This window comes from Ceratotherium simum, chromosome 4 (genome assembly GCF_057802395.1).
Source record: "Ceratotherium simum simum isolate JZ-2026a chromosome 4, ASM5780239v1, whole genome shotgun sequence".
NCBI classification, from domain to species: domain Eukaryota; kingdom Metazoa; phylum Chordata; class Mammalia; order Perissodactyla; family Rhinocerotidae; genus Ceratotherium; species Ceratotherium simum.
In genome coordinates this window covers 30383236-30396561 of record NC_141903.1, presented here as the reverse complement: position 1 = coordinate 30396561, position 13326 = coordinate 30383236, and the positions used below count along the sequence as shown (strand labels likewise).

At 43.3% G+C, this 13326-nt stretch overlaps 1 protein-coding gene across 2 annotated transcripts in view; it reads right to left on the bottom strand.

The window, feature by feature from the left end:
* Positions 1 to 13326, bottom strand: part of PPP2R2B (protein phosphatase 2 regulatory subunit Bbeta) — a 260773-nt gene that overhangs the window by 9026 nt on the left and 238421 nt on the right. For both annotated transcript variants that reach the window (XM_087429601.1, XM_004420021.3), the window contains one exon: positions 2316 to 2485. In XM_087429601.1, the coding sequence (XP_087285727.1) occupies positions 2316 to 2485 (170 nt within the window). The remainder of the gene's footprint in view (positions 1 to 2315; positions 2486 to 13326) is intronic.

The following is a 13326-nucleotide window of genomic DNA, read 5'->3' as shown; positions in this document are numbered from 1 at the left end:
GCTTCTTATTTTACTGAGAAAATAGAAGCAATAAGAAGAACCCATCTATATGTTCCCATCACAAAATTTACTAGCCTATTGCATTTGTAGCTATTTACTCTTCTCTCTTTCCTCTGATGGGTGAATTGTCCATTTTCCCATCCAAGGCCAATTCTGCAACAGACTCTGTTCCTTCTTGCTTCCCTCAAGGAATTGGCTGTTTCAATTATCTCCCTCTCTACTGGCTTATCCCTATCAGCATAAAACATGTTGTGATAACTTCCTTAAGCCTGTATCCCATTCCAGCTACCACCCCATTTCTCTGTTCCCCTTCAGAACACAATTTCTTGAAAGAGTCCTCTGTACTCATTACATTCACATCCTCTATTCACAGTCTCTCTTGAACCCGCTCCAATCAGACATTCATTCATACCACTTCACCTACACCTCTTTCACTAAGGTTGCTGATAATCTCCACATTACTAAATCCACTCATTTCTCATCCTTTCTTAGTTGATTCAGCATTTGGCAGTTGGTGACTTCCTCCTCCTTGAGACAGTTTCTTCAGTTGGATTCCAGGACACTCCTTTCAGTTCTCCTCCTACCTCACTGGCACTTTTCTCCAATCTCTCTTGTCAAATCCATTTCCTCTTCCCAACCTGTAAACCCTGGGGCCCCAGGGCTCTGTTCCTGACCTCTTCTTTTCTCTAGGCTAGATAGATCCAGACTCACATTGAGCTGTCTACTTGCCATTTCTGGATGTTTAATTGGCTCCACATGTCTAAAACCAACTCTCCATTTCCTCATCCAGATAGAATGGCAATTCCATTTTTCTAGTTGCTCAGGATAAAAACCTTGGAGTGATCCTTGGTGCTTCTTTCCTTTTACTTCCCACATCAAATCTGTCATCAAATCCTGTTGGTTTTACCTTGGAAATATATCAAGAATCTGGCCACCTCCATTGCTAATACCCTTGTCTAAGCTACTATCACCTCTTGCCAGAATGTTGCAATAACTTCATAACTATTCTCTGTCTCCTCCCATGTCCCCCTGGAGTCTCTCCTCCCCAGCACAACCAGAATGTTCATTTAAAAATGTTAGTCAATGATGAAAATGTTCTGGAATTAGATAGTGGTGATGGTTCCACAACTTTGTGAATATACTAATGTACACTTGGAAAGGGTGAATATTATGGTATGTGAATTATGCCTCAAGAAAAAATATGTAAGTCAAATTCCTCTGTCTAGAATTTCCCCACTTCTTTTTATCTAACCCAAGATGTCTTAAAATAAGACCAGTTTATCCCTGCCTCTTGATCTTTGCTTCGATTATACTCTTGCCTGGAATTAGCTTCTTCAAATCCCTTCTACCTCAAAGTCTGGTCCTCCTCTTTCAAAAAAACCATTCTAAACACTGCCTCGTCCTTTGTTCCCTGTGCCAGCAAATCTACCAACCATCTAGCCAATGCTTAAGCCAAAAACCTCCACACAGTCTTCTTGGTTTCCTCTTCCCTCCACCTTCAATCAGCAAGTGAGCCTCACAGACTCTTCATCAGACCTCTCCCTCCATCTGCATGCCACCATGCCAGCCAAAATTGCCATCATCTCCTTCTGTCTAAATTCCTTTCCTCTATTTGGCAAACTGCAATGTGAAACCCACTGTAAAAAACAAAAGATTCATAATGTCATTTCCTGTGCAAAACCTTTTAACGGCTCTCCATTGTACTGAGCCTAAAGACAAAAATAACCTAATCTACTTCAACAGGGCCTACATCTCCAGGCTTTTCTTTCTGTCCTCGTGTTCCATATTCAAGGTGTAAAGAACTCCTTTCTGAACACACTACATTTTTTTTGACACCAGGCCTTTGAACATACTATTCTTCTAAGAATACAGTTTTTCTGGCTAGTCTGTGGCGGTCAAGACTCAGCTTAGGGTCACTTCTCCAGAAAAGCCTTTCTCACTGGGCTGGCCTTCCCTGCACCTGCTCCTATGGCACTCAGTACCATCTCTTGAATCACTGCACATTCTATTTCCTGTTCATCACCTGGATTTTCCACCAGACGGTCAGCTCCACGAGTGCAGGACTCTGTCTTGCTCATCTCTGTGTCTGTAGTATCCATCCCACAGTAAGGGCTCAGTAGACGTGGGTTAAATTGAATTCTAGCCCATCCATATGCACCCCTATCTTAAATCCTCTGGCACTTACATGCTGAACCATTTTATTGAATATATCATGATGTACTGTCTTTTTTTCTTCTGCATGGCAAGACTTTGCAGGCAGAGGAAGTCCACAAAGGACGTGCTCAATATACCTATGGATGGGTGGTGGTCTGTACCTGGTAAGTCTCCATGGGGCGGTTTTCCATGTTGAGATCCCAGACTTTGACTGTCAGATAGTCTCTGGTCATGATATACCTCCCACTGTGGCTAAACTTCACATCCGAAATCGATGAGATAATTTCAGAGAAAAACGACCTGTTGCTTGGATCTTCCGGCTCTTCAAAAACTGTGGAACAAAAGCAAAACGAGAAGAATTTAGCACATCTTTATCAACTGACTCTAACATGTTTGGGCCAGCAAGAAAGCCAACAGTCGAACTTGGAGTAGGGCTGGAATCTGCAGAATGTAAGTTGCTGATAGAGAACTGTCAGATTTCTGGCAGCAGAAGAAGCTGTCACTGGATTCTGTATTTTCTTTCTCATGGTAGGACAGGCATAGGACTTGTCCCATCCATAGATCTGGCGCTGACCGTTTCCAAGCTCCAGGTCTACTATGTATTTAACTCCATTTCACATTTCCCCTGGTCTCTGGGTGTTATTGCACATACCAAACCTGAGTCATCTTAGGTGCTTAAAACTTTTTTTACAGCTTTTTTGAGATATAATTCACAGATCATAAAATTTTCTCACTTAAAGTTTATAGTTTAGTGGTTTTTAGTATAATCACGTAATCGTGTGACCATTACCACAATCTAAATTTAAAACATTTCATCAACCCCCCTAAATAACTCCATACCCAATAGCAGTTACTCCCCATTCTCTACTCCTGCAGCCCTAGGCAACCACTAATCTATTTTCTGGTTGTACGGAATTACCTATTCTGGAAATTTCACATAAATGGAATCATACAACTTGTGGTTTTTTGTGACTAGTTTCTTTCCCTTAGTGTAATGGTTTCAAAGTGAATCCATGGTGTAGCATGTATCAGTACTTCCCTGCTTTTTATGGATGAATAATATTTCCCATTGTATGGATATACCACATTCTGTTTATTAGTCTATTCATCAGTTGATGGACATTGGGTTACTTCTACTTTTTGACTATTATGAATAATGCTGCTATGAATATTCATGTACAAGTTTTTGTGTGGACATATGTTTTCATATCTCTTGGATCATGGTGTTTAATAGTGGGGCTCTGCTGCCTTGAGTCTAAGGTCACATTGCATTTACCAGTTGTGTGACCTTGGGGAAGTTACTTTTCTGTGTCTCAGTCTCATCAGTAAACTGTGGCTACAATGTCTTTTGTGTATATTGTCTATTTGCTCTGATATCCAGGCTCTTATTTTCTCTCTCAATAGCTTCAGCTGATTTCCACTTACAGGAATAAAGGCACGGCTCCTCAGTTTGATATTGAAGCCCATGATAAGCTGCCTTAACTTGTCTTTCTACCTTGCTTTTGAACCTCTCTGTTCAACTTGGAAGTATAGAATATATCTTGACATTTCCTATTTCTATGTTCTGTCTGATCATTCCTCCTTCATTGTTTCAAATTCCGCTTGATTCATATGACTCATTTTTTACATATTATTTCAGCCCCAAATGATGTTTTTTTTTTTTTTTTTCTCTGAAGCCCCATCATCTTGGTTTGGCCCATTTATTTAGCATTTGCTTAGGTACTCTCACAATGGAATAATCATTTTTCACATTATTATTTAACGACCCATAGGTTTGTCTTATCTCAACTAGGATGTGAGCTTTTTGAGGGTAGGATTTTGGTGTTTCTTACCCTTGTACTGAGAGTCTTGCATACAACCATTCAATCAATATTTGTTGCTTGATAGGAACGAAAGCCAGATAAATTAATGAATTCTTTGCCTTCTACGAGCTTAGCACGTATGATTTTGAGCTATACATACTTGCCAATACTCAATTATTTTTGACCTACAAGAATGGCTGTTGAGTATGGTTCCACTTAATAAATGTTTGTGTCACCATTTTAGGCTGAACCAAACAGCCTGCAGGTTACTGAGTTAACTCATCCCCCAAGCCTTCCTCTTTCCTGCCTGCTCAACACAGTCACATAGTCAGTATTGAATTCTATGTAGAAAACCTAAGAATATAATGAGTTGTCTTGCAAACCTGAATTAAACCATGAGCCACACCAAAATACTAATTTTCAAAGAACCATTTAAGAGAATAACAAAAAACTGATCAATCAGAATTGAACTTGAGAATTAAAAAACCTATTGAAACAGGAAAACATGAGCTTGTTACAGTCTCGGACCCAATGTCTCAGTCCATGCCCTATCTCTTGGACTTCGATTGAGCAATTAATGAAGGCCCCTGGACTCCGATTGGTATCCTCATAGTTAAGAACTAGATTTCATATTAGTTTCTATTCAAAGTGATCATCTCATTAGGACTGGGGGCTTAGGAACTCCAGGCACACATCTCAATAGAGAGAGGAGTGGAGCCCTGAGACTTGGGTACCTCCACCCGATGCACCTGTAGGGACAGCTTGAGGCAGTCAGTGGGAAGGGTTTAGCAAACTACATTCTGCAGTCAGTCAATTCCCGCCTCTGTCATTTACCAGCTGTTAACACTTTATTTACTACCCTGAGACTCGGTTTTCTCAGCTGCAGAATGGGGATGCATGTCGCTTGGCACATGGTAGGTCCTCAATAAATGTCCGTTGCTATTTTTATCATCATCAGTATGCACTGCTTTTGTATTGGCCAATCATATTTCATTCATCAAGGTTCTTGAGAATTTGGGACTGAGGACTACGGAGCCTGTGGGCTATTTAAATCACATAAAGAATGTTTACAAGGTTATACCTGGGAACCTGTTCTCTAAATACCTGGCATATAGGGAGGCCAGCATAGCAACATTGTAAGGCCTCAAAATGACAGCCCTAAAGATGGAGGTGAAATGAAAGAAGACAATTCTTTAATCAACCCACCACCAATTATTTATAAAGGATACAGAAAGCAGGATATAGATAATGTACCAATCAGTATGGCACTTTGCAGTTCATTGCATGTCTATGCATATCCAAGTCTTAATATCAACTCCATAAGTTCTTTTCATTCCTTCAGTAACAATATTTAATTGTGTTAATAATTACTGTTTAAGGGAAGCTTATTATCTTCCAGGCCCTGTGCTTTAGGGTTTTATCTCCTAATCCTTACAACAACCCTGTGACATAGGAATGGGGATTCCTTATTTTATAGATATGGAAAACTAAGGCACAGAGAGGTTTTGTAACCTGTCCAAGGACAACACAGCTAGACTGAGGTGGAGCTGCGCTTTGAACTCAGGACTGTCTGACTTCAAAGTCTGTTCTTAATCATGATGCAATTCTGCCTTGTACTATGCATAAGACCTTACTTTAGGAGCTGTAAAAAGATACCAGGGTAGAATCTACATAGAATCATGGAATTATAAAGCTGCAAGGCTCTTTTTTTCCTAGTTATCACACTAAGTATTTTTTATTGTGCATTAATTTCACGAAAACTTGTGGAAGGGTTCTTAATGATCATTAGTCCTATTCTATCCTTTTTATACAGCCAAAGCCCTTAAGAGAATAAATCCCTTTCAAACACTTAGGAGCATGGCTTTTAGAGCAAGTATAGACTAGGGACCCCAGGACTTGGTATGACCTGTCAAAACCCTCACACAAGAAGCCCAGACCCTCAGACCATTGCTCACCCCTGGATGCTAATCCCTGTGGCCTGTCAGCAACGAGGCAAATTTTCCTCCCACTGTCCCTCTTCCCCAGTTAACGTGGATTGCAATTTAATATATTTTGTCTCCCCTAATAGAATGCAAGCCCTATGAGGGCAGGGGGCTTTGTTCTGCTGCATTCCCTGGAACACAGGAGGTGTTCAGTAAATATATGTTAAATGAGTGAATACTGATAAGCCATTTTAATTTTTAAATGAAAATAATACCTATCAATTAAACAGGTTCTGAAAGGAACCTGTCTAAGCAATGCTTAATTCACTTTAAATTTAAGTCCCTGAAAAGCATGAAAAAAATACGCTCCATAGGAAGTCATCTGTAACTCAAGGTTTTCACTGATTCAGACTAAGCACTCCTTTAGCAGCTATTAAGTGTCTTTTATGAGAACGCACACATGCACAACACTTAGCGCATGACCTAGAACATACAAAGAAAAAGCATTTGTTGGATGGACACATGCCAGGCCCTGTTACTACATGCCAAGGACACAAGGAATGGGACAGATCCAGTCCTACCCTCATGGGACTCACAGGCTAGAGGAAGGGACAAATGTGAAACAATTACACAAACTCACAGATGTGAATAAGAGAGATTTTACTGCATTATCAGAGGGGAACAAAGGTGCTGGAGAAGCAGTGAGTGGAATGCATATGGAACCCTACTGTGTGTTCCATGTAATTTACTGAGCACGTGGTACAAAAGTATCTAGTGCTTGAGTGACAGATCTAGAGACGAATCAAAACTGGTACTTCTCCTGAAGACCCTTGGCTTGCATTAGAAATCCTGCTGACCTGCAGGGTATCCAACTAGTTTCCAGCAAATAAAGACATCAAGAGAAGAAAGGAGGATAGCTATGGTGGAGGGAAGACAAGCTTTGCTCCCTTTGTGAGGAAGCAATCTTGATGAGAATACTAATAGCCTAGACCTAGTCACTGGGGATGTGTCAGATTCACCAACAGCGAGCCTGTGTCTCAGAGACCTGAATAATAACAGTAACAACAATAATAATGACATTTACTACCATTTCTTGGTCCTCATGCTTTGCATACATTGTCCCATTTAATGCTCAAACTTATGAGGAAGGTACTCTCACTGTTCTTATTTATAGATGAGACAGACTAGGAGAGGTTGAGTAACGACCGGGATCATGCAGCTTGTGAGCGGTAGAGATGGGTGTTCAGCTGACCATCTGTCTGCCTGTTATGCTGCCTCTACAATCAGACTTTTCCTTGCTTTGTCAATACCATTTCTCTGTTTAAATAAGTCAAAGTGAGCTCCTTCACGTCCTGGATATAGGTGTGCATTCCCACGTCCATGCCTCTGCTCCTCCTTACCTCTTCCTGTGTCCATCATGGGATATTGGAAAGAACATTAGACTGGGAGTCAGGGATGCTGGGTTGTAATCCAGGCTGGACACAAATTAGCCAGCTTTTAATAATATCTACTATCTGTTAAGCACTTATGCTGTATGCTTTACATGTATTAACTCATTCAATATTCGTAGTTATTACTATTTCCCTTTTCCACAAATCACTCCAGTCAGTCAACTCAGGCACAAGAGGTTCTACAGCTAGTAGGAGGCAGAGCCAGGATTTGAACTTGGTCTGCATCCAGCCTATGCTCTTACCTCTGTCCTACTGCCTCTCATTTGAATGACTGGGCAACCATCAACTCTCGGGCCTGTTTCCTGTCTGTAATATAAAGAGAAGGAGGATTGCCTCCCAGGTTCCTCCCAGCTCTTAGATGATAAGATCTATGAATTCCACTGGTCTTGTCTTTCCATTTCCCTCTTCTAATGCTCCTTACACTAGGCTAGCCTTCCCAAAGTGACTTCAGCAGAACATTCAGGAATATGTCAGGAATTTCAGATACTGAGGTCAAATGGGTTTGGGAAACTCCTACTCAATTTTAGGGGTTGACAATGCAATTAGCCTATCAAAGGTGCTGAGAAGTCCTGCAGATAAAAAAAAATTTTATCATTCTTTAATCTAGGAATCCAGGTTTCTCAACTTTTCCACTATTGAATTTTGGGCCAGATAACTCTTTGTTGTTGGGGCATTGTAGGATGCCTAGCAACATCCCTGGCCTCTGCCCACTAAATCCCCAACTCCCAGTTGGGACCACCAAAAATGGCCCCAGATACTGCCAAATGTCCCCCAGGGGCATGAGTGCCCCTGCTTGAGAACCACTGCTTTCAAATCTTATTGGATCACACCACCTCCCTCCCTGCTATTCCATTTTGTTTTTTTGGCAAATCACTTGTGGCCCAGTGTTTCTCTAGTACAGAGCCCTCAGAATACACTTTGGGTGACAACGCTATAGTCAAAAGTAACTGATACTTCCTTTCAAATTCTACAGGCTATATTTGGTGTCTTGTGCAGACAGTGTTTTATGTTACAACATGTACAGATATGAATATGTCTCCATGGAATGGAAAGTATCTTGTGTTTGATGTTATCCTTCAAGGTGCCTGACACAGGGCTATTCACCTGAGAGGGCTCAGATGACTGGCTAACTGAATAAGGTCCCAGAATTCTGGGAAAGAGTTGAAATCACAAATAAGAGAGAGGAAGAGTTAAGAAGAAAACTGCTGACTTTAGGGAAACCTAAAGGTAAAACTGCATTCATTAAAACTGGGGCAAAAGAAGAAAGAAAGCATGCAGTGTGCTGGTCGTGGACTCTGGGGACAGGGGAAGAGAGAACGTAGGGAAACCATAGGTAAAGGCTGTTCCTGGGTGTGGCTCCTTTCTCTGGACCTCGCACTGGACACTGCACAGGAACTCATGCCCATGTTGAAGGGTCAGGAGTGGAGCCAGATCAGTACAGATGACCCTGATGGCCCCCTCATACTCCATCCCATATGGTGTGGTAGCTAAGAGTACGGTGGTTCCAAGCTCTGCAGGCGAGTTGAAATCCAGCTCTGTGGCTTATAAGCTATGAAGCCTTGGACAAGTGGCTTGACTCCTTCCAAGCTCCGTTTTCCTTATCTGTCAAATGGAGTAAGAGGAGCACCTACCTTCTAGGGTGGTTGTGGGACAGAAGAGGTCTTTCATGTCAAGCACTTAGCATGACGCCTGTACCCAGAATAACAAGGAAGGCAGCAGGAATGCAGAAGCGGGTGCTTCTCAAGGCAAGCTTGGTGTGAAATGAGTCCAGCAGCCTAATGTGTTCTTCCATTTGGGCCAGATCTTAAGAGCCACCAGTTGTTAAATCGATTTCTAGGTCTTCTAACTGGGCTGTAACACAGACACACAATAGCTTGTCTCTGGACTGTCACTTGAAATACACCTTCCTTGGTACAAGTGGTTCTCATTTGGTGCTGAACAGCGTCACCACCACCCTGGCTTTGATGACTCAGGCGGATGAGAAGGAAAGTAAAGGAACCTAGGCAGGGGGAAGTGAAGGTTTGTTCATGATGAAAAAGGAACAGACCCGGAATCACGCACGGGGTTTTAAATTGCTCACTTCTGCTGACATTTCCTCTATGGAGAAGCACAGCTGGCACGCTTTTCCGTTTGGAGACGTGGTTGACAATTTCCCCATAATGGGGACACAACTGGCAACTTTCCTACAGAGTGAGGCAGATGGCAATTTTCCTTCAGAGATATGCAGGCAACAGTGTTGCCCCTGGAGAGAAAAGGCTCAGTGATTGAGAGGCAGCCAGTAATTTTTACTACACAGAAGACACATCCAGTAATTTTGCCCAATGAGAGAGACGGCCAACAATTTTCCCACGGAGGGTAAGAGCTCCCACGGACTGATAATGCTGGCCTTCACCCAGCTGAGGACAGTGAGAGAAGTTTAAGATTTAATTAGTGGCTACTATACTACCATGGGCCTAAGAACATAGTCTCCAGACGTGGGCTGGAGGCTGGAACTTAGATCATATTGAGACCCAGAGGATTCTGAACTGGGAAACAATAAAGCCCAGTTGCTCAGCCTTTGCAATTTGCTTTTCAGATACCCCTTCATTAATTCTACAAACAATTACACAACAGCGAACACTGGAGCAACAAAATACATAGCATGATAATAGTGAGCAATTAATCTAGAAGCGATTATATCGGTCCCTGACTTTTGTATAACTATTTTCAAAACACTTCTACATATATTTAACAAATATCATCTCTTTTACTAGACAGTCATTCAAAGTTAAGATATAATGAGTCAAAACCTTTTTTCAGACAGAAAAAACAGACTAAAAATGCACAGCAGGGAGAAATGATGAGACAATCTGGTGTGGTGTGATCTGGGCTGGTGTGATCAGGAAGGCTTAATGACAAGCTAACCCTTGAATGATCAACAAGCTCTGGATAGATCAGAGGTCAGCAAACTTCTCCTGTAAAGAGCCAGGCAGTACATATTTTAGGCTTTGAGGGCCACTTGGTCCCTGCTGCAACTGTTCAACTCTGCCTTCAGTGTGTGAAAGCAGCATAGACAATGTGTAAACAGATGAGCATGTATTCCAGTAAAGCTCTGTTTATGGACACCGAAATTTCAATTTCGTCCAATTTTTGTGTCATGAAACAGTATTCTTTTGATTTTTGATCAACCTTTTAAAAATGTAAAAACCCTATTTGCTAGAGTTGTGCAAAAACAGGTGGTGGGTCAGATGTGGTCTGCAGACCATAATTTGCTGACCCCTGATGATGATGTTTAGGGGGTAGGAGGGGTGCCTCTTACACTAAACAGGGGAATCAGAGAAGTAAATGCCTGAGGTGATAAATACATTTTTAGGGGACCATGGGATTCTAGGACTGGTGGCACAGAGAGATCACGTGGAAAGGCTGGAGGATGAGATCATTTTCTAGTAAATTGCAAATTGCTTTCCTCGGGTATGTCTCTCGGGCTGGAACAGAGATGTTAATGGACTTTGGACTCAGACATATTCGGGCTAGACCCGGTGCTCCACCATTACAGGCTGGATTGTCTTTGTGCATTTTCTATACCTCGCTAAGATGCAGCTTCATTATCTTTAAAATGCAGATATCAGTTCCCATTATTCATGGTTATAAGAATCAAATGAGATAAAAGCAGCTAAGACTCCTTGGGCAGTGCCTGGCACATGGGCAGAAGTCAACAAATACTAGCGCCACATACTATTCAACCAACGTGTATTGAGTGCCTGACAGGTGTGTAAGGCACTTTGACAGGGGCTGGGGTTACAAGAGTGAGCAAGATAGGCAAGGCCCTAGCTCTTTGGTACTTCCTTCAACACAGAGTGGGCCCACCTACTTAGCATGGCTGGGGGCTTTTTTTCTTAAAGGAAGACAAGTTGCTCCTTTCCTCTGTGGTAGGCAGAATGATGCCCCCCACCACACACCAAGATGTCCATACCCTGATCCCCAGAACCCGTAAATATGTTACAGGGCAAAAGGGGAATTAAGGCTGCTAATTAACTGATCTTAAAATGGGGAGATTATGCTGGATTATCTGGATGTGCCCAACATAATGACAAGGCTCCTTATAAGTGAAAGGAGGCAGGAGAGTCGGTGTCAGAGTGACACAACGTGAGACAGACTCGTCTGCCATTGCTGGCTTTGAAGATGGAGGCAAGGAGCCATGAGCCAAGGAATGTATCTGCCTATGGAATCTGGACAAGGCCAGAAAACATTCTCCCCGAGACCTTCCAGAAAAGCACGGAGCCGTGAAGACACCTTGATTTTAGCTCAGTGACACACATTTTGGACTTCTGACCTCCAGAACTGCAAGATAATTTTGTATTGTTTCAAGTCACCAAGCTCACTAAGTTTGTGGTAATTTGTTAAAGCAGCAGTAGGAAATGAATACCCTCTTTCCCCACATTGTCAACATAGGAAGGGGACAGAGTTTATGAGCTCTCCCCCACTCTGGGAAGCTGCTGTTATTTCTCTGGGCCCCGGTGGCAACTCGCTCTCCCTGTAGGGCCCTGAAGAGCCCACTTCCTTTCAGCAGCTGCTCCTCTACAGCTGGCCCAGAAGGCAGGCCAGAGCGGGCTGCTTCAGGGCATGGGCTGTGAGGGGTTCACTGCTTCCAAGGGAGCAGTGAACCAGCAAGCTCAGCCACCCTGTCCTCCTAGCATTCCTGCTGCCGCCACTGCTGCTGTACCCACAGGCTGACACAGTCCAGAGGAAGCAGAACACAGCAGCTGCAAAGCTGGAGCAAGCCAAGCGGCTCAGAGACAATCAGGAGTTAGCGGGAGAACCTGAGTCTGCAGGTGATCTGCCGTGTGCTGGGTAACTCTGCCCAAAGCAATGCCACTTCCCTGCTCAGACACCTACAGTGACTCCCCATCGCCAATGGCCAACTGTCCCACTCCCTTGGGCTGGCATTCAGGGCCCTTCATATCAGGCCCTAGATCAGCACTCCAAAATTACTGTCCACTTCTCTCCTGCTCAAATACCCCACTGTGGCCTGACTGGCCTAGTCATCATTGACACCAGGGTCAGAGCCCTCCTGCCTCCAGAGGCCAGGCAGGTAGTGAAATAGATGAAGCACGCATGGGTACGTGACAAGGAGTGGTAGGGACTGCGGCAAACTAGGGTGTCTACACCCTGTAAAGGGGGCAGTTTCCACTCAGCTCCAGCTGATTGCTGCCATGCAGAAATGTGGGTCCAGCATAGTCAGATTATCTCATTGGTAAAATCAGATTATCTCATTGGTAAAATCTAAATTTTTCTGAGGAATCTTGATGTTTCAGTGTTAGCAACTAATTAAAGTTTTAGGTGCCCGCCCAGTGGCATAGTGGTTAAGTTCAGGTGTTCCACTTGGCTTCGGTGGCCCAGGGTGCGTGGATTCGGATCTTGGGCATTGACCTATGCACTGCTTGTCAAGCCATGCTGTGGCAGGCGTTCCACATACAAAGTAAGGAAGATGGGCATGGATATTAGCCCAGGGCCAATCTTCCTCAGCAAAAAGAGGAGGATTGGCGACAGATGTTAGCTCAGGGCTAATCTTCCTCACCAAAAAAAAAAAAAAAAAAAGTATTAGCGTGTGGTCAAACATAAGTCATGTGTAAGCCACGTGGACTGTAGTTTGTAACTTCTGGTTTACACCCTGGAATAATGATGGCCAATGTTTATGGAACACTTAGCACGTACTAGGACTTGATCCATGCTCATTCCCCACCTGTCTTAGTTGGGGCTGCCTTAACAGAACACCATAGAGTGGGTGGCTTATAAGCAACAGAAATTGCTGATAGTGCTGGAGGCTGGAAGTCTGAGATCAGGGTGCCAGTATAGTCAGGTTCTGGTGAGGGCCCTCTTCTGGGTTGCATATGGCCTTTTTCTTATCGTATCCACACGATGGAGAGGGTGAGAGCGCTCTTTGGGGTCTCTCTTTTTTTGCCAACGGTCCTCTATTTCGCATGTGGGACGCCACCACCACCATGGCTTGATGAGCGG